Source organism: Crocodylus siamensis, chromosome 8 (assembly GCF_052110815.1).
Source record: "Crocodylus siamensis isolate JL-2025a chromosome 8, ASM5211081v1, whole genome shotgun sequence".
NCBI lineage: Eukaryota > Metazoa > Chordata > Crocodylia > Crocodylidae > Crocodylus > Crocodylus siamensis.
The window spans coordinates 26,285,278-26,311,720 of NC_143402.1; the positions used below are offsets into that span (position 1 = coordinate 26,285,278).

Sequence of the window (26,443 nt, forward strand, 5' to 3'; positions counted from 1 at the left end):
GACTATTGAAAGCAATCCAGGAGATTTTAATAGGATATTAATAGTATATTATATCACAGCATGTTGGAAAAAAAAATCTCCTGGAATAGGTTCAAATTTGGCTACCCTACCTGCCACTGTATTGTGCTCCATGTGGATACCATCACTTTTGAACCATGTGCTTATATAGACCTCTTCTCTTGTGTGCATGCCCATTCAGACCCCTCACTGCTGCATCATGTTCCCTTGTGACCCTGGACTGACCTAATCCCTGTGATACAAGCTGCACTGCCCTGAAAGGGACAGGAAGCAGCAGCTGGAAGGAGCAGGAGCTTGGAGTGCCCAGTGGCTGCCACAGTCATAGCAATGGAGAGCAACAGATAAGCTGGAGCCTGGAGGCTGAAACTTAATCCCTCATGAGCCACCAGTTGGACAGCCCTGAACTAGACCAACTGCCTTTCACATTTTAACCTAATTTCCCACTGAGATTACTTAATAGGCATACATATTTCCTTTATTCAATACTGAGCCAGAGTGTGTCTGTTATATACTCATCCTAACAAAAGATGGATGTCTAAATTAAACAATCACACAGATCCCCCCCACAAAGAGGCTGTAGCAGGTTTATGGAAACTTAAATCCATATTAATCTTGAATATTTTTGTCAATTTAATAGCTACATTGGTAAAAAGTAACAGTACATGAAAAATACGCATTGACAGATCAGCTTCCCCTCTTCTCCCACCAGCTTCATTAGCTATGCAGCTGGTTTATACTTCTTTGTCTCTTAAATACATACATTTCTCACAAGATGGATTCATTTGATACGTCTTTATTGTCAAAATTTGTCTAATTATATGAAAAGAACATGCATCTGAACATTAGCAAAATCTGTCATATCCATTAACACAAATCAGTTTTATCAAAACATCCCTTGTTTATTGACAGGAAGTCCACTGTACTCAGGATGCTTAGATAAACATGATTCTTTTCTCCATATATTGTAATTTAGAAATTATTCATTATGTAGAAAAAAATCATTTTAAGAAATCACTTTCATTTATTTATTGAAATGCCAGTTTGCAGTAGATTGTTTAGTGTGTGAATATAATGTCAATTAGACTCTATGGAAAATTCAGCAAATGTACATGCAGTTAAGCTTTTCTATCCAACTGTGGAATCTTCAGTTGAATCAATGTAACCTAACGTAAACAGAAGTACGTGAATTCACTTGAATCTCTTCACCTCCAGCAGAGCTCTGTGCCTGAATACTCTCAAGGCTTCTGATCAAGGCCTCTTATTATGTAAACTTATTCTGTATTATTTGAATGTTGGGCCTCTATAGATAAGTGGGTAGCCTGCTCCAGTGCACTGGATTTCCATGCAGAAACTGATGTGCTCTGGCAGCCTTCTGTGTCACGTGTATCAGCGTCCCCACGCTGAAAAAATGGTGGTGGGGCACTTTGAAATAAAACACATTGAATGAGCTTTAGCTCAAAGTGTCCCACCCCCATTTTTCAGTGGGGGACGCACGTGACAGATGGGCACTTTTAATTAGCGCAGTTTGCTAATTAAAGTGTCCGGTGCCAACTTCCAGAGCATATGTAAAAATGCCTATTGTTTTGTGCAACTGAAACACGGAACTTGTTGTGAATTAAGCATCGTAAAGCAATTGCAAATAAATTCTAATCTAGAACCTTTTAGATTGAGCAGACTAATGTTTCTATAATGCACAAAGGCCATGTCTACACAAGCGGTGGACTGCACAGTTATTACTGCACAGTCATTTAGTACTTGCATAACCAAGTACTAAATGACTTTGCAGTAACTCGTGTTACTGCACAGTAGTGTCTCCATATGGTATTTTTCTGATGCTACTGGACAGTAGCAATGAGCTTCTACACAGTAGGATCATGTCACGGTTAGTGCCCCCCAATGCGCAGTAGCTCGTTGCTCTTGCACAGCAGTGTCTCATGTAAACATGGCAGGTTTGACATGGACAGCTTTGATCCTTTGGTGCCATTGTGTTGGGAAGCTGTGATTACAAGATTGGGATTCCAGCCAGTAAAAGAAACAGAGCTTCAGCAATAAGGTACAGTTTAAATTTTTTAAGAGAAAGTAATTGAGAAAGTAACTCTGTGCTTTGGTGACCCTTACACATTTAGTGACTTACACATATGTAAAAATCTATCAACCTAAACATGACTAGAGAATAAAGGAAAGAATGAGGAAACCAGAGTTGTAAAGATTAACTGAAGTTCATTCAATCAGCAGGAGAATCAGCTCATTTTTCAGCCTTAGACTTTTGATGAAGAATTAGCTCAAACAGAGCTATTATGATCTCTGTTTCAGCTCAGATCCACAGTAAACTCTCAACTGCCCAGCTGGACCCAAAGTCATCTGAATGTGAATTCTGGGCCTTGAATAAACCCTTAATTCCTAACCATCTTTTGTTGCAATACCTTAATGTTAGTTAGGAGCACTAGTTGGTATTTTGGCACTTGTTTTGTAGAAAATGGTAAGACAAACTGCTAGCTTTCAAGCTTACAAATCAGCAACCTACTTCCTTTGTAGCTGCAATACTGCAATTCACACAGGTGATACCATCTTCTCTATGATACTTCAGTCAGCCCTGCTGTAAGAATCCAGATGACAATGATGAACCCAGCTTTGCATGTCGTACTGAAAGGCAACTTCTTTTTATAACATCTGCAAAACATTCAGGTCATACCAGTGATGAGCAAACTGAACAGTCAGATAATCCTATCACATGACCTCTGCATAAGACTTTTTTTTTTTATAGCCCCAGGCCCTGCAGGTCTTGTGCATATAATACTTGAATTGTTTTTAAAAGGGGAAGTATTGGGCTATACAAATGTAGTATCAACATGGTCATAGCATTGGTGTTTACAGGCTAATAATAAGAAATACAGAAACTGAACACTTTTATACAAGAACATGAATTAGTTGACCTTTATTTCATTTTTCCAGCCTCCCAAACTTGATAGAAAAATATCCTTGAGCCTAGTAGACAAATTTACCAAAGGTAACTAGCCCTTTACTCTGACCGACTGGGTCAAGATAGATACATTGTAGTAACCACTGATTTCTCAAAGGTTTACCAAACTGGAAATGATAAATTAATGAAAAAAAGTGTCATTTCTTGAACTACCAAAGTGTGTATATCGAGGCAGATTCAATTGCTTTAAAGGACAAAAAGATGGATGGGGAAGGGGAGAGAACCTTAATGCAAACATAAAGGTGAAATAATTTAAAATAAATTTTAAGCAAAAAAAGGTTAATTTAACTATAAAATAACCTTTAAAATGCTCACAGTTTACTTAAATGTAAGCCAAAGCAAGTTCTGTTAAATATATGAAGATAAGTTAAAATATCTATGGCACACATTTTCACAAAAAAAGTTAAGGCAGAGACCAACATTTTATATAAAAATAGTTGGGCAGATTTCTAAAGAAGGAAATAGTAACCTTTTTTCTTGATGAGCTTTGTTAATACAAGTTTATAAATACCTTTATATACACAGACACTAGATCAATAGAATGGATGGAATATTTCAGTAGGCATCCATCAAGTGTGTAAGCCAAGATGATATATCCTGGACCATAGTGGAGGTACTCAAATTTAGGATTTATAATAATCTTCTTGCTACACATACTAATACATATAATAAAAATGAAATATAAATATTAATTTTCACAGAGAAATTCAGCTTTACATTCCGTTTACAAAGCTTGTGAAACTTGCCCAAAAGGACATAATTAAATTCAGTTGAAAAGAATGAGCTACCTTATATATGTTGTAAGCAAATTAACATGACATAAAAAACTTATGGAATAATACTTAGACTTTCAGGTAAGTTGCTTCTTTTCAAACTAACATATTTAGTGTAACTAAATTAGAAACTGTCTTGGCTATAAATTGGTTAAGATCCTCATCATTTAGCGAAGTTGGTCTGTTAATGTGCTGAGATTACTTAAGCATAGCATTACACTGGGCTTTTCAGTGTAGTTTGAAGCCTAACTCTACTGGCCTTACACTGAAGTAAAGATAAACTATAATTAATACTTACAGGGATGTATTCAATTTAATCTAAAAGTAGATCTTGAATATAAGTAAGAATAATAGTTACATAATTTACTACTAATAAAAGAATCTACTTTAGAAGAACTCCATCTGGCTTTTCCTGGAGTGAAAATGCCTTTTGTAAGTGCTAATTACATTTAGTGTGTGCGCACATACTATATATACATATATATATACACACACACACACACACACACATACACACAAGTGTGCACTTTGTAGTTATATATGTAAAATAAGTTTAACAATTACATATGTAATTTCTATTACAGAGCACAGTTAGTCTGAAGAGACACTTCAAGAGGATTGCTATAATTTCCTTTTGTTTTATACATTTTGAACACTTTGCCTTATCAAGATGAGATTTTTACTCAGAATTAATTTGCATTCAGTTTACATCTATGCTCTGCTGCATGGAAACCAAAACATTTTGTTATAAATTTTTGGTTCAGCTGACATCAAAAGGAAGTTTTTGTTTGCACTCCAGTTTTCCTGCACACCTACAGCATTTAAAAACTTTAATGAAAGCTCTGTAGAAAAAAACCCCTATTTTCATGGGTGGGACCAGAAAATTCCAGGGGCATTGTTTTTTTTTATGTGAAACTTTTCTATGAGATTTGGCTTGCACTCAGCTGAATTCTGGTTCTATTAAAACCAACAGGAGCTTTGCCACTGATTATTTTGAGAAACATTTGATGCTTGACTGAATACAAACAAACAAACAAAAATACTCCTGCAACGTGTGTTTTTTCCCCTGCATGGAAAAGTATAGATGGAAACAAAAACGAACTGAAAAATACATTTATGAAAACAGTTTCACATCATGCAGCAAAGGATCTGATTTTCAATCATTTTCATTACTTTGTTGGGATTCACTATTTAGCTGTTCTCCATTATAGAAATTAATTTGCATTCTGGACAACATCAGGTTAGTCCTTTGGCACCAGAATAATTTTCTCCAACAGTAATATTCATTGTTTTTAATAGCTGCACCAGAAATATCACAAGTGCCTATTTATGACCAGATCATCATTTGTGAGCCGAGAAGTTGGTAATTTTTCTGCAGTCCCTAACATACCCATGACAGGTTCTTTTTTTCCTCCACATCATCTTATTATTGTTGGCTTCTTTGTCAAAAACACATGTAGTTTGTAAAAGAACATATAGTAAAGAGAAACCAACCCACACAAAACAACCTAAACTAAAAAAAACAGTGCCACACACATATAACTGAAGATATCCGTAAAACGGAAAAGAATGCACCTGCTAGAAATTATTTATTGCCTATATAAAGTTGTAAAAATATCCTAAAAAAGATCACATAATTTAATGTGGCTTTGATGATGGTGTTACATTTCAGAGGTAGTATGTGTAAAATGTAATACAGAACTGTAAAGGAATTATTTGCTTAACTCAGAAATAGAGTAAAATGTTTACTTTTACCACAGGACTGACCAGAAAACATTTCCCTTGAGAGAACATTCTTAAGAGTCTCCTTCCTTGTTAGAGGTTTGCTTGTTAAATCACACATTTTTGTCTTTTGCATCCTTGAGCAAAATGCTAGTCATATGTTTACAGAGAAAAAAGCTCTTTGATTTAAGTAACCCTGTGGAGTCTTCTATGGAAACAGTGTAGTATAGTGTCGTCTGCCAAAGACGGTTCCAGTTTTCTGGTACCATGTAGCTTTTTGCTCACCGCTTATTCTTATGATGCAAACTTTGGCAAGCGTGGTAAAATATTAAATGGTTAGACAAGCCTGACAATACAAAAAGATGGTTCTGATGCCTCCAATTAATTGGCCAGAGTTAACTGGAGTCAGAAGATGAATGACACAGGATAACCAAGTAACTCATACACTCTTTCTGTTTTTTTAGAAACAGACAGAGACTTGTCTTAAAGTTGAAAGAATATTTAAAAGACACCAGGCCCTCTGCAGGTAAGACAGCCTGGTATATAACTGGTTGATGCTGAAGGGTCTGGGCAGCAGGACTAGAGGTAGTAAAGTAACTTTTTGGTTGCAATGTTACCAGTTTTTCTTACGTTTTTAATGGTTTCAGATGCTTTAAATATTTCCTTTCTTCGCACCATGAAAATCCTGAGAATAAGAATCCACTAAAGTATGAACAGAAAAGACAGCACTTCAAGACTAATTTTAAGGTTACTAATATGGTAGCAAAAGTGCAGTCCAATTTGCAGCAGTCTAAGCTCTGTTACAAAAGTTTTCACCAAACTGATACTATACAATAGGATTGTGATTATATCACTTCATTATTAGATATCCCTGCTGTTTTTTCATTTGGCAAAGGAATTGAGTAGATTCCCAATGTAAAGAAAGAAGAGAATTTAACAAGATAAGTTAAAAATGCAGCATGCTCACTTATACCCTTTGCTCCTTCCATTTTTTCTGTGAAGCCTGTGGCTTGCTTATTTTTGGAGTTTTGGGTTTTTTTTAAAGCAAAACTTCTTTCAAGTAGAGTGCTACCCTGCAAGTGACAATTTAAGAAAATGGATACTTTCTTAATAGACCTGCTTTCCATAGGCATTTAGAACTATATTTGCTTAAAATGTAGTGACTAGAAATATTTAAGTTTTGTTAGCGCTGCTTCAGGTACACCCTTTGTCATGTATTAACAAATTTGCAAGCAAATGAGCTATCATGGCTCCTCACAGGGAAGTAGCACCAGATTTCTGGTTTAAAGTGCATGTCTGTTGCTCTGAATTGGCATTTTCCACTTCAGGCTTTCTTCAGAAGGACACAGATCTTTGTAATTCAGATCACAATAGATTTCTTAGGAATAAATAATGTCAGTGAAGTCATCCCTCACTGATAAAGCAAACTGGAGCCTTAGCAGCAAGATGATGAAAGGTTCTTCAACTCGTTGCACTCTTGTAGCTGTTATTGAAGTTCATGATGTAAAGGAGTGAAATAGCTGCTTTTTTAATGTTTCTTTTGTGCTACCACAGGAACATCTACTATTATTTCCCTTCTTTGTCATGAAACTAGCATCCTTCTGGCAATCTACATGTAGTGGAAGTTAAACTAACATCTAACATGCTCTATTTTTCCACCAATGAACGAGGAAATAATTGTAAACCAAAATGCTAAAAGCGGTCAGGATCACCAGAGCCATCAGCAACACTTTATCAGCCGAAGAAAACCTAGAATTCCTTCAGAAGATGAGTATGCGCAGGTATCTGCTTCTGGGTCTGAAAAGTGCTTCAGCTAGCTATCAAGACAAATTTGGTGGGAAGAATGGACAGAAAATATAAGGCTAAAGAAACAGATGTTGCCCTTTCATCCATAGACCAAACTCCCAGTCAGTTGGGTTGACTGAAGTTATACCAATTCAAGTTGGGACTGAATTTGGCCGGAATCATCTAGAGATGGCAGCATTGTTTTTGCTAGTAGTGTACTGATTACAGACCCACATAAATGCCTTCAAAACTCCCTCATGAACATTTCATATTAATAGTGTGTGCACCTTCCTAAGTGAACACTGGCCCAATCAGATCTCAATGAGGTGGGTTGTGGGAGGGAACAAATGAACCACAATAGAGTTATATGGGAATGTTGTTACATCACTTTCTTGATTGGAGCCTGTGAGCCTGATTACCTGGATTTCAGAAGAGACTATCAAAACATGAAGCCATGAGCCACATATCTGGTGAAAGTATGTATCTGAGGTGTAGCCTTCTGAAGTGGACATTCATATTTTTAAAAGATTATTATTCCTAATTGTTGTTATCATACTGTGCCTTTAAAAAAAATGAGTCTGCTGCTTTTCAGCCAGTGTACAGGATGAAAATATTTTTAAAACTACTAGTACTGGGAATATCTCAGGACGCATGGATTAAGATCATTTTAAGAAAAAGCACTATAATAGCTGTACAGAACTACCCCTACAAAGTATCTAATTAAATAGGAACATATTTTATACACAATATTTCTTCTCAGTTATCCGCCTGTTGCCAATTGTTTCTGGATGTGAAAACATGGCTGCTTTGCAATAAATACTTTTTTTACCCTGTGTTGCAGAAAACTAAGCATATTGTCGCTCAAAGGGATAAACCAGGCGCAGACCCCAGGCCTAATATTCTAGGTGCTAGCAACAGATGTTGCATTTATCCCTGGACAAGTTGTACCTGTGTTAGTCCTGGAACAGAAATATTCATTGATTGATGTGTAGTAAACACATCACCTTTTTTATTAGAGTTTAGTAAGCTCCTGAATACTCTGCTGCATTTTTGCCATGCATTCAATGATGAAATCCTGGGATAACCATTTAGACTTACTTTACGATGTCCCAGGATACACTGTTAAAATTTCTTACCCCATGGACCTTTTTAGGATTTATTCTGGGGCAAAAGACATGGGCATCTGAGGCTAAAAACAGACATTAGAGTTCTCTTGGGGCAAAGCCCTTTACTGTGGGATTCTAAAAGTCCACTTTAAGTAGCTATGAAGTATCAGAGATAACATTTTTCCAGGACAACTGCAGCTAATTTGAGTTGTTGTTCAAACTGCAATTGTCCTATGCCTGTTTTGGTGCAGAGTCAAAACCCCTGGAGGATCAGTCCCAGGATAAGCTGTTTTTACCCTAAAGGATTGCACTTTTTTCCAGGATAAGTGCAGTATTTGTAGCTTATGAATCAGCATTCCAGCTCACTGATCAAAGAGATTCCCAAATAAATGTTTCAGCTAGGTGTAGCTCATCCAAAATTAAACTGATTGAATTAGTTTGACAACATCAGGGCAAAATCAAGAGAGAAAAATGAAGGGTAGTGATAAAATTCTGTTGTAAAAAGTGAAATTGCTACAGGCTCTGGGCCCATGAAATTAAAAATTAGAATTTAAAAACTGCTGTTTGTTGTCAGACCAAGCAAAGGAAAAGCAGGTTGGAAGTAGGGGTCCAATGAGAGAACTAGGGTCATGCCACCATTACTTTAAATTTTTACAATAAAACTCACTAAAAGCATGAAGCTTAACTGTCTCATGCATCTGCCCTTTGGGGAAAGTACTGTCAACAGGCACTGTTAATTCAATGCAGAACATGCATAATCAATCACGTCTGTTATCTCAAGGTATACAGTATGGTAAATGAAATCTATGCTGTATTTAAGTGTAGTACCGTAATTCTTATTTACAGTCCTGTACCGAAATGACTGTGACTGTAAAAAAAGTGCAGATCATTTTCAGGAAGGACATCAAAATCTGGCTGTCAGGAAAACCCTGGATTTCTAGCTACGCTATACAATAGGTGAAGAACCTACAATGGATCCTTCAGTATCAGTGGGTGCCTTTTTAATATTTCAGTGTTTTTTTACTCTAACTTCTTTACATTGACACTTATCTAGATGTGGAGTCAGCAGCTTGCTTTTTGCTGTAGTATTCTGTGAGTTGGGTAGTAGTGGTTTTCCTGAACTGTGTAGGGAGTGTATGTATTTAACTGAGCTGTGGCATAGTGTGTATCAGTAGTAGTTTTTATACTAGTCCTGGATTATTATTTTTTTTTAATTAACATTATCACGTAGTGTGCTTGGTACCCAACAGCACTGCTAAGGTTTTCTCCATGCCTTGCAGCACAAACACAGGAGCAGAGAGAAACCAAAAGAACAAGGCTTGTAATAGATGATAATGGTGCAGAAAGGATTAAGCCATAAAGATGTAGAACAGAACAGGTATTCAGAGTAGAATTTGAGTAAAATACATTTAACCAATAGCAAGTTAATTGAAAAAGAAATAAGGGTTTTTCTCAACACTTACAATAATTTAGAACTATTTAGAAAATACCAGGTTGTTCAATCCTGATACACACTGTACAGTAAGCAGTACCAGTAATTTAAGCAGAATTACTCAGAGGAAGGTGCAATTCAGTATAAGAGCAGAAGCATCTGGCTCTCAACTTGGTGAGACCTAGGGTTTCAATGAGGCCTGTGTGGAAACATTCAGACTAGATATTACAAAGTTTGAGCTATATGCCACAGTATTATGTACTATACTGAATTTATCTGAGTGCATCAACATACATTGATTTTATTAAATGAGATGTGAGATTCAATATCAAATGGCTGCCAAGAAAGGACAACATAGCTTCAGCCACTGTCAGCAATTAGGTATATACTTTGGAAACTGCAACTAAAATAATACTTTGTTAACACCTGGTGTCTGGTGAGAAAACAACACAGCAATTTATCAAATTCGGGTAATGGTAAGGACCTTGTCACATGGGACACTTAGGCATATGTTTTATTTAGCTCCTAGTAAGCATTACTGTACTGTATGAAAAGTTAGAATGTGTTCTGAGTAGTCACATAGTAACGTTTATTATGATCTCAGCCTGCTCTGGACAGGGCTGAGGCTGGCAGGGATTCCTTCCCCCTGTCCCAACATTGGCCCTGGCACCAGGTGCTACAGCTCACATGTCCACCTGTGAGTACATACAAGCTCTGTACCGAGCCTGCACCTGCCCCAACTTATCTCCAGCACTGTCCAGCCCAGGAGTTCCTACCCCTGGCATGTTGGGGTGAGCTGGGTTTCTGCTGTTGGTGGCAAGTGGAAGGAGGCACAGGGAGCAAAGCCTTTTGCAGCTGGATCGGTGGGGAGAACTGGGTCTCTGCTGCTGGCAGTCTGAATTGGCTCCAGTGTGATGCTGCTGGGGCTGGGACTGACAATCAGCTGACTGCCATCCCAGCATCACACAGTAGTTTTGGACTTGCTCCAGTGCAGTGCTGGGGCCAAAAATCAGCAGATTGTTAGTCCCAGACCTGGCACTGCACCAGAATTTTGAAGTTTTATTATCTCTGATAATCTCTGAGCAGTCTGATAATAGCAGAACACACTGCTTAATACAATCTGGAGATATTCTTCCCACAAAATATTTAAACATTTTGTTACAATACAATCTCACGTAGCGTGTTTTACTGCTTGAACATGTGAAAACTCACATTTTAAGTGCAGTTAGCACATCCTAAGTGTAATGTGCAACATGGCCCTAAATGAATTACGCTGTGGGAATTTGTAAGGTAGAACAACTCAGGGGATGGGCTGACAACCGTCTTTGGCTGATGGCACTGCTACAACAGAATGAAGCAGTGTGGAAAATCTACCCAACTGATGTTTAAACCTTGAACACAGCCATTGCTATTCAGGCTTTCTAAAATCCAGTGCAATAAAAGCATTACTATGACCATACAACTCTAGCTATTGGTGCAAGATATCATCTAATCCATCACTACAGTGAGAATATTAGAAACATTTTGTTTTCCAGTAACCAAGAATTTTCAGGGAGGGTCTAAATTTTTACAACATTTAAGACTGCTTCTGTACATCAATAATTTATTAAAGCTAATTCAAATGTTTCAGTTAGTCTTCCAAATGGTTTTCAGGCATTTTGGTGAGATAATGGGCGACTCAACAATTTGCACTTACATACAAAAAAGCATTTTTTAAATTTAAACTCTGATTTAATTCAAATTTTCACAGGAGTCCAAGAACAGTTCATTACAAGCCCATTATTCTATCTGAATTCCCAATTTTTAGTCCACCTACCTGAGTAAGAAGGGAGTAAGGGGAAAGGCAATGGTTACAACAAACAGGACTGGTGAATTTTATGTGACAAGCAGATTGAAATATTACCTGGCTGTATAACACTGGACAGTTGTTTTCCATTCTTGGATCCCTGCTCAGAATAGGCTTTGCTACAAAGTAAGAGTTATTTTGGAAATTAGACATTACCCTAATCAAGGCAGAGGTGCTAAAAACTAAACCTTTTGTTATATAGCTTTCTGGCTCGCCGAACACAAAGTTCCATATTTCTTGTCTCTGCAAAACTGCAGCCACATTATCCCATTCCCCCTTCGGCAAGGTCTGCCTACTTCTCTCAGGTTTTTCTGATTGAAGGATATCAGGTAACAAATGCAGTTATCTTCAAATGCACACCTGTTAGGCAGCCTAAAAGTGTTGTATGTATTTTTTTCCTCCAAAGATCACAAACTGTCTGAGGCATTTTTCTCTGATAAAGATGACAAGCTGAATGAGGTATCATCAGGCTCTGGAGATGGATGATTGAAATCCATCTCTTCTAATTCAGGAGGTAAATCTGACAGCAGTGCCTATAATAAAAAAGGATGCTTTTTAGGAAAAAAAATTGGAATTTGGTCACATTTTCCACATTTCATAGTAACTCTGCAATTACTTACATACCAAAGAAGATTGCTTTTTCTGCATTTTTTCAGTCAGTGGTGAAATTCCCTATACAAAAGGCAGAGCAGAATGCTGTCTAAAAATGAAGCATCTGCTACCATAGCCAAAAGGTCATTTCCCACCAGATAACAAGTTTGTTTCTTGTTATTATAGAGGAATACTGTGAAACCTTAAGTATGAATGATAGCAAATTACCATATTTTAAATAACCACTGCATCTCAATATGAGTTCATAGGAGGCTATCCAAAGATGAATTCCAAGGCATAACGAGGAAGATTTTTTTTCCTTTTGGGGAACAAAAAAAATGCCCCAAATATTACCACATGATTTCTTTCTGTTCCTGCAATAACTGTTCATCATGGCAGTAAATCTTCCTTTCTTGTTCTTTCATTAGTAGCTATGTTTTCCTGACTGTATGGCATACATTTCCTTTTTCAGATTTTCTTGGTACTATAGCTGAATCCATGAACTTCTAATAGTGGAAGCTTTCCACTGCTAGAAATGTTTCTGAGTGAGGGAGCAGTACAGGTGTTCAGTCTGCAACTGTCCTCTCCCCTCTTCCCAAGACCTGGTGGTCTCGGCCTGGGGAAAGTGTGGGGAACAGTCAGTGGCTGCTCCTGCGCTTCCATTCCAAGAGGGACTGGAGTAGCTGTGCAAAGTCCTCTGCCCACTCCTCAGACTGGGAACCTTGGGCCATTTTTACATGTGTTCTGGGATGCAGTGCTGGTCACTTTAATTAGTGAGCTTCACTAATTAAAAGTGCCTGTGCATCACGTGTATCAGTATTTTTCTCCCAGAACTGCTTTTTTTGTTCTGTGAGAAACTGTATGCACACTTGCACATTCAATTTCTACTGAGGAGCTGCATCTCTCCTATAGAAACATTATGCCTGTACGTGGCCTTAGGCTGCATACATGCAAGGGCACACTAACATTAACACAATTTTGTCACTTTTTTTTTGACATGATGATTATATGTTGCTCAACATATGCACATTTGTAACTAAGCATGTTGCAAGAACTATAGCAAATCAAACCCTTTGTCCAAAAGCAATAATGAAAATGAAGCTACATATCTTAAAAGATTCCCAGAATGGTTTCATGAATTAAACAATCTGTTGTGTGCCTATAGGAACATTACTACATTACAGTGCATATTTTAAAAAGCAGCTAAATTAGGCTATCCTTATAGATATAACCTTGCACCATATTAGTATCAGGATGTAGATCTGGGCCCCTATGTATAAAGTCATTAGGAGGTTACTTTCGTTGATATTTCAGTCCCAAGACCTTGATGTCTTTTATAAAGCATAAACAATGTTTACTTATTTTATGTGGGAAAATATTCCCAGTGTTCAGACTATGAATGCAAAACTGTGCGCAGACAGGCCCTGAACCAAAAGCCCAGAAAAACATGGGTTTTTACAGTTAAATATGTATATGGCATGCTTTGATGGATAGGGCCATGGGCCTCCTAACAAATTCATTATATGAAAGTGAGGTAGTAATGCTATTTTCTTTTTGCTTTTGGTTTCTTTTTTAAATATCCGAAATGAAGAAAAAAACTCACTGCTTAATTGGCATCACATTATGCATTAACCTACACTCATTTTTTATGCTAGATTCTCAGCTGGTATAAATCCACAAAGAAATAAGTGGAGACTATACCAACATCTACACCGCGGTATATTCTGACCTTTTCCTTTTTATTAAAATGAAAATCAAACATATTTTTAAAACGAAGTCTACTTTAGCATATGACAATAACAATTCCTCAGAGGAACATAAAACAAGAGTAGAGAAAGGAAGGGTATTTATTTAAAGCACTGGAGCAGAACTGAAGAGATCTGGGCTTTATTCCTGGCTCAGCCTTGGACTACATCTGCGATACAATGCAATCTGTGCAATTTCCCTCTTCAAAATAAGCATAATACTTCCACTTTCCTACCCTTTGTCTCTGTTGTCTAGGTTGCAAGATCTTTTAGGCTGGGACTTTCACTGTGTGCGCAATGTCTAGGATGAAGAAGACCCTGATCTCAGTTTGAGCCTATAAGCACTACAGAATATAAATACATATGAAAATGATGGAACACACACAAAAAAGATAAAAACAACTCATTGCTGTCTCCTTCTGGCCTTACCTGCTGCTGTTCTTTATCATCTGATTTGATAGCCAGTATCAAGCTTCTAGTAAATGTCTGTAGTTCAAAGTATTTCTGTTTGTGATTCTCCAATTCATTTTCAATGAATCTAACTTCTTCATTCTGAGGGGAAAACAGATATAATTCTGGAAATAATAATTAACATTAGATAATTTTAAGTATCTTCACATGTACCTATATTAAACAAAATGGAAAAGAACAGTCTGTTACTATTGTGGTAAAAATTAAATTTGGTAAACTCAAATAATTCTAGTGTATAAAAATGTCTTGTGAATGTACCATCATGGAAAAACTCCTCAGGGAGAGCATACTACTGTCTGATCTTATTACTTGTGTTTGAAAATTAAGCACTAAGACAGAACAAGGCACGTTTTATGAGGCTTTAGAAAGGAATACAATTGGAGATTTCTGATTGGCTTTTAGTGATGTCATCCTAGACCTGTAATGCCCTATAAGCGCATAGGCCAAACCATTTATTACTATGCTGTAGAAATGCATAATAGCAATCATGCAAGCAGAGTTGATGTTTTTCAGGGAAATTAATGCACGCTTCTAAAGTATGAGATTGATATGTGAGAATCTTAAAAAGACCAGCTTTTTATCCTATAAAAGAAAACTCGAGCTTCCATTTAAAAAAACAACAAACCTTAGCTCTCTCTCTCTCAAAAAATAAGATAATCTTGAATATGGAAACTATCTGTGAGGGAGTGAAAGAAGATGGCAGCGAGGTTCCAATTCTGGAAAAGGAGTCCAGAAGTGGAGATGCATGGGGAAAAAGAACACAAGACTCTCCACTGCCACTCAAATGCATATGCTCGTCACATAAAGGGCCAGGTAAGGGTAAGGGATATCCCAAAGAATCATTTCACTAAGCCTCCTTAAAATCCTCGAATTGTTTTTTTAATACTGATACCTTTATGTTGGATAATATCCATTTCATTTGGGCACAGGAAGGAAATTGTTTAACAGACTCATGAAAAACACTACAATAATGTCTGCTTTTTAAATGCCTGAGGCTAGGACATTGCCACATCCTACTTAGGCAGGCAAGTCACAGATTGGGGCAGTACAGCCACAGCAAAGAAGGATGAAAAGGTCCTTCTTTTAAACTTATCATATGAGGGATACATCAAACAGTGCCTGTGGCTCCTGGCACCAACCCAAAACACGCCACAGCATGGCTGTGCAGAATAACCAATCTGTTACTGCTGCCTTTTGATACCATTGTTTATTCAAGCTGCAGAAATATATATTTTTAATATTTAATTTCCCTTCCCATGGCTGCAATAGCCATTTCCTATCCAATTCAAATTCAACCTTCATGAGTAACTAGACATTTTTAGCATCTAATTGCTGTTCAACTATCTATGTAAAAGAGTTGATAGTTTCTCATTCTTGATTTCCATTGTCCATACAACTTCAGACACAAGAAAGATCCAAATGGATCCAACAGAGATCCCAAATAAACAGATAATGAAAATCACCACAGCTGATGAATTTATTGCCAGGCCCAGGAAAAAAACCTATGCACTGATTGTAAGATGGTCTCTGTATCACATTTGTGGCTATCCTGACAAAGGAGTGTAGAGAAGCATTGAAAATGCCTACACTATGGCTAGAGAATTTCAATGAGATATTTTCCAAGTGTTCTATAAACAGTAAACTACATTTATCACTGTGTATGGAAACCACTAGTTTAATATACAGGAGGAAAATCTATTTGTGAGCTATTTAGGTTCAGCTTCATGTCTGACAAGCATTCTTGCTAATAATTCCCACCACACCCTTTAGTGCCAAAGTTTAACATGCAAAGTATAACATTATAATTATGTATTGCACTTGAATGTATATATTCAAAAATAATTTCTTTCACTTTAAAAATATTGCTTTCTCCAAGTTATTTCTTTTTGCAAGGATATTGTAATATAAAGAAGATAACTCTTTTCTTTTTAGCTTTTTAAGATTAAGACAACGCATGTCTGCAAAAGATGGCTGAATGACAGAACTTAACAAATGATCCAGAAGATAACAATGAAAACAAAGGAACCAAAGATGAGCAAACCATATCACAAGAAGCACAGCATTTTTCCTATAATTACCAGTCTTCCAAACACATGTGTCTAATTCTAAAGATGAGAGCATAATGTAGTCTCAGGCAATTCAGCCTTCAATTTCTGCCTTGAATTTCGTATTTCTTCCCTTCTTGTCAAGCTAAGAATTTCTGAATGTAAAGTTAATTATGCATATGTGCACGCGCACATGCATGCATACACACACTCACATGTACACATTCAATATGCAGAAGTGCTTTCCAGTGTCCCGATTCTTGTTAGGCTCCTTTTGAAAAATGTGATATGCAGCACCTAAAACAATCATTAGCTCGAGGAATCTGAATGATGGTGCTATAATAGAGATGCTACAAAAATGCTGTAAATTATATTGTTGTTAATATGCCACTAACATTAAAATAGTTTCAATTATCATAATTTTGCCCAGGATTCACTATTCATTAAAAAAATAAATAAAAGGTGTGTAGATAATGTCACTCACAATATTTTAGCCTTTGACACGACTTTATGTTACTTATTATAAGGATAAACTATAAATCAGAACCCAGAGTGGGTCCTTTTGATCTAATACTTGAGAGTCCATCCTAACTGTTAGGTCTAGTTGTAGATCAAGTCGAGCAGTTGTCTTCTGTGAGTGCCTACATATTCAGGTTTACAGATACAAGTTTAAGAAACAAAGGGTCTGAGATGAACATCAGAAGCAGTTTTGTTCTCCACATTCACATAATTTACAGTGGAGAAATTCCTGACAGTGGAAATTTAAATAAATTTCAACACTTTTTTATTTGACTTTTGCATATTAAATATAAAAGCTCAAAAAATCCAAATCTTCAAAATTCAGGTTCCTATGTTTATTCACAAATATATTACTGATACGGCCATTTTTTAGCTTCTGGTAGAAGCAAGTGATTGATTAAAAGCTTGGCTAAAGGGTTTGGCAAAGTAGACTTTCATCTGTTTTAATGAACTAACTTAAAAACCTGTCAGCGTCCTTTTTTTAAAATCCTGATTATATTCTGGACATGAAAATTTCATGCAGATTTGTTAGACTGGCTGTCATGCTACATCAGGAATTTTACAGAGGAATTTTCAGCAGGGCTGTAAACATGCTTTTAAAATATACATGGATGTATCTATTTTTGAACAGAAAACCCACATTTTCATGAATAAGATGTCGAGTTTAAACATGCAATTACAAATTGCATATTCCTAATGAAATAGACAAATACTGTGAGTTGACTTTTAGAGGTGCCCTGAAGATATGGTCCTAACAATGCATTTAATATATTAGCTTAAAGAAAATATTTTGATATGAAGAATCAGTATACTGTAGTCATTACTGATGAAAGCTTACAAGTCACCTATTTACTTAGGTAAAAGATAGCATGCATTTTTATGCAGAAAACTCATTGCCATGAAGACTAACAGTTTATGTCAAAATGTAATAAAACCAAACAGGATTCTGTAGGGCATGCTGTCACAACAAACCATTCACTTCAGTGACAAGTGACATTAAGAAAAGGTCATTCTTTATCCATATTTACTCTGCTTTGTCCCCACCCTGAAAACTGTGCTCAAGGGAATCATTTTTGTACCCTAAAAAGGATATATTCTATTTTATTTTTTAAATAATGCATTCATTTGGCAGTAGGTTCTATTCTAGTGGAATATGCTTATTGTAAAACCAAGCTACACACTTGCCCATTTCGCACAGAAAATACCCTCAAGAGTAGAGACTAAAACTGTGGTAACTCTTGCGTGAGCAATAACAAACATATAACCTTTAAGTTTTGGCAGAAGACAGAGACTGTTTGGTATCCAACATTTTTTTTTTCACATTATCGTTTCAAAAACAACTCTGTAGGCAGCAACACAGTAAGATTGAGTACTAAATTATTAGAACTGTTTCCTTCTCAGTTCTCCTTGCTTTATTAGAGCACTCCAGCTGTTACCTTCTTTCCCAGGCTGGCAATATATTTAAAAAATAAAACCTCAAAAGTATACGCTCCTGGTTCAAAGAATGCCTGAATCTGGTGATAATGAACATTTCACTCAAAAGAATGAGAAAAATATTTTAAGTGTTAAATAAACTTGGCTGCTTACATCATAATAACTCAGTGGGTCTACAGAAAGATGTTCTTCATTCTTTATGTGTTCTTTGCATCTTATTAAAGGAATGGTTCACAGAAGCTAGGGACCAAAACACTGGCAAAGGAGTTACTAACTGCACTCTAAAGCCTGGAAGAGTAGCTGCACAGGTGTTGTGCTGCAGTTTCATGGCCACATCCTTTTTGGGAAATGCAGACTATTCTAGCCTTCCCATACTGCATGCCTAGTCCCCCGCAAAAAAACCTGTTTGAGCTTCCTCTGAGAAGGTAATAGTGTCCTTCCTCTACAAGGTTTAAGATACTTACCTTATAATCCAAGAGAGAACTCATTTGATCCACTTCAGAATTACTTATCATATCACTTTCTTCATCATCTATAATTTCTATTTTCTGAAACAGAAACAAACAGTGCATTTCATTCAGAAAAACTGGACCTTCTGAATTTCTAGCAAACTAACAAAACTTTATCCTCTGCAATTTGATCTGAGAAACAACAGCTGTCTTTGTCAAATGACAATGACAGAAAGGTACAATCACATTTCTTTTGCCTATGAACAAAGTCTTTGGAATTTCTGAGTACCTATTAGATGGGAATCATATACTTTGTTCATAGGCAAAGCTCCAGTGAGGAAACTAAGACCCTGTTGCCACAGTGAATTCTCTTTGCTTGCTGGGTGCCACCATGTCTTTTTGGTGATTACATTTCATACTACACCCCATTAAAATCTGCACAGGCGGTATTGGGGGAAAAAGCATGAATTCTACAAGTCCTTTGTGAGAGACGTTAGACATGTGGAAAGTTTATATCTCTGGAATGAAAGTCCAGACAAACCCAATGGAAAATGAGTGCAAACTGCGGAATTTTCTACTGACAGGCCTTATAGTTTCATAGTTTCTAGGGTTGGAAGGGACCTGAGTAGATCATCTAGTCCAACCCCTGCCATGGCAGGAAAGAGTATTGGGGTCAAAAGACCCCAGCAAGTTGTCCATCTAGCCTCCTCTTAAAGACCCCAGGGTAGGAGGCAGCACCACTTCTCTTAGAAGTTGGTTCCAGACCCTAGCCGCCCTGACACTGAAGTAGCGCCTCCTGATATCTAGCCTAAATCTACCCTCTGTGACTATTCCTGGTCACTCCTGGCAGTGCTCGGGGGAACAGGGACTTCCCCAGTGCCTGCTGATCCCCCCCGATTAGTTTGTTACAGGCCACTAGATCCCCCCTCAGCCTTCTCTTGTGGAGGCTGAACAGGTTCAGGTCCCGTAGCCTCTCCTCATAAGGCCTGCCCTGCTGTCCCCTGATCATGTGAGTGGCCTCCTCTGGACCTTCTCCATGTTGTCCACATCCCTCTTGAAGTACAGCACCCAGAACTGGACGCAGTACTCCAGCTGTGGCCTGACCAGTGCCGCACAGAGGGGGAGGATCACTTCCTTGGACCTGCTCGGGATGCATCTGTGGATGCATGACAAGGTGTGGTTGGCCTTCCTGACTGCATCCCCACACTGCCGGCCCATGTTCATCTTGTAGTCAATGATAACTCCAAGATCCTTTTCTGCCTCTGTACAGACAAGAAGGGAGTTCCCCAACCTGTAGGCATGGTGCTGGTTTTTCTTCCCCAGGTGCATCACTTTGCACTTGTCTGTGTTGAATCGCATCCTATTCTCATCTGCCCACCCTTGTAACCTGTCTGGGTCCAATTGCAGCCTATTCCTCCCTTCTAGTGTTCCCACATCTTAGTGTCATCAGCAAATTTGAACAGGGTGCTTTTGACCCCCTCATCCACGTCACTGATGAAGATGTTGAACAGTGCGGGCCCGAGGACCGAGCCCTGCGGAACCCCACTGCCCACGTCCCTCCAAGTTGAAAATGACTCATCCACCGCCACTCTCTGGGTGCAGCCCTCCAGCCAGTTGGCGACCCAACTGACTGTGTGGGTGTTGACACCACAGTCCCCCAGTTTCTTAATGAGAACAGGGTGAGAGAGTGTCAAAGGCCTTCTGAAAGTCCAGGAAGACTATGTCCACTATCTTCCCATTCTGAAGATGGGAACCACGTTGGCCCTCTTCCAGTCCTCTGGCACCACCCCAGAGCACTTCGTAAAGCATGCCAGGGGTCCTGCAATGACCTCAGCCAATTCCCTCAGTACTTAAGGGTGGAGATCGTCCGGACTAGCTGACTTGAATACATCCAGTCCTTCCAGAAGTTCCCTAACTAGTTCCTCAATAATCCTTGGCCTAGGTGTGCCTCCCCTGGTGCCTGAGGGGGGCCCAGCAGGGGGATGACTGTTCCGGTCCCTACTTAGGAAAACGGAGGCAAAGAAATCATTAAACATGTTGGCTTTGTCATCTGGTGTGACGACCAAATTTCCTAATGTGTGCTGCAGGGGCCCCACATTACCCGGAACCTTCTTTTACCCCTTAAGTATTTAAAAAAGGACTTCTTATTGTCCTTAATCCGGGAAGCTAGTCCCAGTTCCATCTCTGCCTTGGCCTTCCTGACTGCCCCCCTGCATCCCCGAGCAACTGCAGTATAGTCATCCCTTGTTATGGCCCCTCCCTTCCATTGGGTGTACGCCTGCCTTTTAGTTAGGAGACATTCCCGGATGCTTTTGGTGAGCTGTGGGGGCTTGTGTGCCCTCCTGCTCCCTTGATTGGATAAACTCTTGCATTTCTAAAGTAAAAGCTTTTTTTTTTTAAGGTCCTTTTTAGAAAAGTTCTATTTGAGGATACTGGCAATATTGTGAGGAGTCCAGGAATCTCCTGAGTCTTCTGAGTCAACTGGCCTGAAAAGAAAGGAATGCAAGTTTCCTATGCATCTTGTCTCCCTGGCAAGAAGAAATCAAGGAGTTAAATTATAATGTACAAGAGAAAGGAATCTGTCTTGGCTTCCTGAAACCCAAATAAGAGATGATAAGCCCTCTCTTATGGAAGACCAGAAATTTTAAGATAGAATTTTGTTAAGGTGAAGTTACATTGAGAACACACAGCAGAGTGGAAACTATGGACTTCGGGAGGTGGGCAAGTGAAGAGATCTACCTAGCAAGGAAGAATCAAGGGAAACGGTGCCTGGAGATTTTGGGGAAATTAGACATCAGGACAGCATTCCCCTTTAGAGAAGTCTTAGAATCTACTCCATTCCCACCTCACCAGAGTTATCATCCCAGCCTCCCTAAAGAAAGGGCTCATTGGGATCTCCCAACATTCACTGCAGGGTCCTGGGATGTCCTACAGAGGCCAGACAGCCCCTACCATAAAAAACTTTGGAGACTGGTTCTGTATTAGCAAGCTAAAAATGTAGGTTCTCATTAGCCAACAAGCCTAAATAGCTAACTCTGTTTTCTGAATAATTTATCTGGGCCATTCAGGGCCTGATAGAGTTGGCTGGATCTGTCTGGTGTGGCAAGGAGTGAGGGGGGAAAAGGAGGCGGCAGGGTAAGCCAACTGGCCAGTTCTGAAGCCGGTATTCCCTTGTTTCAAGGTTTCAGACCATTTAAATGATAAGTTTTCTTAAATTCTCTAAGCTACTGACCTTTTCATATGTTTATCAATTTCTATAACAATGAAAATAACTTGGCTTGTTATCTGGATGGCAAAACCTCTTTGAAGCTTGGTGCTTTAACCACTATTTTTTTAAAGATACTAGTGAGAAGTCATTTATTTTCTTTACAAAAGCAGTAGTGTTGCTGTAGCCACTGTGGTGCAGGGAATATGCAAGCAGCAAGATTTGTTTGGTAATATCTTATATTGGGATGATAAAAGCGAAAAAACATAAGTAGGTAACTGAAAACAAGCATGAGGCAACCTTCACTCCAGGTGCAGCCAACTGTCACCACTCAAAACAGAGACATTAGGTTTATGAGAGCTAAGTGGTTATGCATTTTGCATGCTAAAAGTTTGTGTGCCTGTGTGAAAAACAAAAAGAAAAGGGAAGCTGAAGCAGAAAGCAGTAAGCAAGCGGCAGATACAGTGAAAGACATACCAAGTATGGTCCAAAGATGGGGAAGGAGAAGGGGGGAGAGAAAGAGCTCTGGGTAAAGAGCTGCCTGAAAGACTTGGAACTGTAAGCCAAGAACACCTTTGTTCGATCTTGTCTAAGCTCAGAGAAATAACCAGGAAGATGACAGAAAGACCACCATACAAATACTCTGCCCTGCAACTGCAAAGTGCTCCCTGAGGTACAAATAGAGTTCAAGGTAGGCTACAGATATCAGTTATGAAGACATTTAGCTGGAAGGCTCCAGAACAGCCTATGCTCTTGTCAGAGCTAACCCTAGGGGTGTGTTGGGGCCGGGGGCATATCAGCCTCTGTGAGAGGAGAAGGTGGGGTGGCGAGCAGCCAGAGTGCAAAGCCGGTAGTGTGCAGTGGCTGAGTGGTGGCGCCCTTGGCATGTGCCAAAGGTGCTATCCACAGGGCCTGTACAGCACTGTCTGCAGGGCCTACCAAAGCACAGGGCCTGGGGCGGTTGCCCCAATTTCCACCCCCCACCCCTCAAGGGACAGCTGCTGTGCAATGAGAATTGCCTGCTGAAGGCAGTTCCATTTTGGCAGTCTTCTAAACACAGCCCGAGGCAGTCCAAAATTCAACAGGACAGTATCTGTGCTGTTACTGCTGTGCCTTTGGGTCTCCTGGCTCTGTCCGCTGATACAGAACACTGCTGTGGTTTTGTCTCTCAAAATAGGCACGTGGCACTCTGGTCTGCAGTACAGAAAGCCCTGACATGCCATGCTCTCCATCTGAGTTGTAGCATGCTTATGTGAAGTCTGGTCTCCTGCAGCATTTAGACACCCTGCAGCTGGAGGTTGCTGGCACAGAGAAGCATCCATCATAGATATCATTTCTGGGTATCATGCCTGATAGCTGAGTATGAAAGTCTGAAGTGGGAGATTGTGAGGATTCCTTGAAAAACAAAAAAGACTGCCTGTGAATGCAGGACTGAAGGGTGGTTACAAAGAGGATGGAGCTAGACTAGGGTGAGCAATTAGTTGGGCCACTAGGCTACATAGGGAGTTTGGTGAGTTGTCACAGGACAGGCCAGAACTCCCCCCTCCCCCCCACAACAGCTCACCAAAACTCCCTAAGCGGTCCCATCCAGTCTACCTAGCCAGGCACCCTGCCCACACAGGTCCCAGCTGGTCTCCATGAAGACCCCGGGCTTGCAGGACAGGAGCCTGATAGTGACCAGCTGCATTTGCAGAACTACTGCTCCTGATCACCCCTACTGTGCAGCATCTCTAGTGCAGCTCCCATTGTGTGGCTCCCACCTGGCACTTGTTGCTCAATGTGCCCTGCAACGGGCACTGGTTCTGCGGGCAGGGTGAGGGCAGTGGATTCTGGCTCTGCCCTGGGATGGGGTAGCAGCTGGGTGGGGAGCAGTATTGGGAACAGGGTGGGTGTGCAGGGCCAGGGCTGGGATCCCTGGTTAAGCTGTGGCAGGCAACGGAACCCAAGAGTAAGTGGCAACTTCTTGGCTGATGGGACTGGGCATCGGGAGCTGAAGGGCCCCAGAGAAAGCAGAATGCAAGGGGCTCTTACCAGCTCTACAGTCCCAGAGGGGGCTTAGCTCTTCCTGCAGACACCCTGACTCTCAGGGTTGTGTGGAAGCTGGACATTACCCCAGCCTGAACGGTGCTAGGAGAGACACCTAAGCAGGCACCATTTGCAGCCCCAGGTACAGCTAGAAGAAGCTGGGGAGGCAACAAAGAGAGTAGAAGCAGGTGCTTGGCAGCAGGTCAGGGCACAGGAGGCAGAGGAGCTGCCACCAAAGTGGGGAGCAGTGGACAACCTGGGCTGTGGGGAGAGAGAGTCCAGGCCAGGCAGGGCTGTGTGGGGCACATTGGGTGGCAAGTGCCGGGGAGGAGCCGCAAAACTGGGGCCATGCTGGAGACATTGTGCAGTAGAGGTGATTGGGAGCAGCAGCTCCATGAATGCAGTTGGTTGTTGCCAGGCTCCTGTCCCAAGGCTTCCAGCACGTGGGCTTGCATTACAGCCCGTGTTGGACGCCGATTCTTTCTCTGATTGCTGAGGCCGGAGTGGCTGCCTTGGTGCTGGGGCTCTGGCTCGGAAGCCAGCAACTGCCTTTGCTATCTTGGCAGACATATCTAGTGTCGCTGGGCATCCTGGCCTGGGCAGGACCAAGGGACCCACCACAGGCCAGAGAGAATCCCTGGGTGGGTCAGATTTGGCCTGTGGGACGTATTTTGCCCACCCCTAAGCTTGACTCCTCTCAACAGTGGCAGATAGCAGAACAAGGAGCAATGGTTTCAAGTTGCAGCAAAGGGGAGTTTAGGTTAGATATTAGGAAGAACTTTCTCAGGACAGTAAAAGCGCTGAAACAGGCTGCCCAGAGAGGTGGTGGAATCTCCATCCTTGGAGGTTTTTAAGACTGGGCTAGACAAAGTCTTGGCTGGGATGATCTAGTTGGGGATGTGGTCCTGCTTTGAGCAGGGAATTAGACGTCCCTTCCAAACCTAATTTTCTATGATTCTATGACTCAGGATGGCCTACGCCTTTTCCATTCTAATGTCCTATCAAGTTCCTGACATCTGGTTTGGAGCCAGCCAGTCTAAGCTGACCACAATAAAACTGAGAACTTGGAGAAGAAGGGGGAGAGAAAGAGCCCCTGTGAACTGGCAGAGGCCACAGAACGTTCCTACATATCCAGATTCCACTGATGCCTTTCAGGACAGCTGATAACAGACCAGTGTACAGACACTAAGCTGGACTTAGACTTGTAGATCAAAATCAGTGAACAGAGACCAAGACTCTAACCAAGAAGCTGTGGAATTTGCCATGGAACTTAAAGCATTCTGTACAGTGGTTCACCACAAGAGTCAGTAGCTTCTACTAAGGAAGATAAATGCTGATTACCTTGAGCCCTGTATATCTAAAGTCCCAAGTATAATATTTATGATGGGCAATTCTAATTTGGTTAAGACACATTTTTTTAAACTGGAAAAATAATAAAATCTAGTTTGTAAAAACAAAATAAACTGAGAATGCAAAAAAATTAAGGCAGGCAGTCCAGTGAAAGGTACTGTATTAGTATGAGAAAGGACTGACTGCTGCAAAGGAGAACTGTTTTAAATATAAGGCCAATTAGACCCAAGTATCACAACTGCCAAATGAAAGTCTCTTTCCCAGTTCAAAAGTGGGGAAGACAGTAAACTGAAGGGGCAAAGTCCAGTGGTTCAAAGATAACCCCATAGTTTTTGTTTAGCCCCGGGTAGTTAAATAATAATGGGATCTTCAGCTACTGAATATTATACACACACACACGGCAAATAAAATATAAAAATAGTAGAGGTCACTGGTTCAAACATAAGCATGAGACCAGACATACAGAAGGGTAGGAGACACCCCTTCACCTTGGTGTCATACCACAAATTGTCTGGAGAAATTCTTTTTAATGATGTGGCCCAAATTAAAAAAAAAGATTAACTAGCAACTGACAGCAGTATACAAGTTATCTTGCCTCCAGGGATAGACACGAAGTAGCTGTATGTTGGGAGAGCTTTCCAGCAAAAGGAGTAGCTGATAGCTGTTCTGAGACTCAGGGATTCTCAAGGGACTCTAAGCTGTTAAAGTGCTTGTGAATCCAAGCAGAACAGATTCCTGTTCTTTTGCTCAATATTTCTGGTAAGCAACAAATCGTGCAGAAGGGAATTGTGGTTGGAAATCTGAAGCACTAGATCTAGTAAATGCTGGTAAAGAAGAAAACTACAAAGGGGAAGTGGGTCAAGGGGAGTTGCAGGGTTTTTACTGGTTTTTTTCTCGGGCAATCCTGTACACTGAAATAAGAGAAACAGTAAAACAGTCTATTTCTG

General features: G+C 39.9%; 1 protein-coding gene across 7 annotated transcripts in view; it reads right to left on the bottom strand.

The window, feature by feature from the left end:
* Positions 1-630: 630 nt before the first annotated feature.
* Positions 631-26,443, bottom strand: part of HDX (highly divergent homeobox) — a 110,284-nt gene continuing 84,471 nt past the window's right edge. For 5 of the 7 annotated variants that reach the window (XM_090059081.1, XM_090059080.1, XM_090059083.1 and 2 more), the window contains 3 exons: positions 18,932-19,015; positions 14,428-14,550; positions 631-12,195 (listed from right to left, as the gene is read on the bottom strand). In XM_090059081.1, coding sequence (XP_089915207.1) covers positions 12,070-12,195; positions 14,428-14,550; positions 18,932-19,015 — 333 coding nt within the window. In that variant the 3' untranslated portion in view covers positions 631-12,069. The remainder of the gene's footprint in view (positions 12,196-14,427; positions 14,551-18,931; positions 19,016-26,443) is intronic. The other 2 variants (XM_090059079.1, XM_090059078.1) reach the window with 2 other exon arrangements.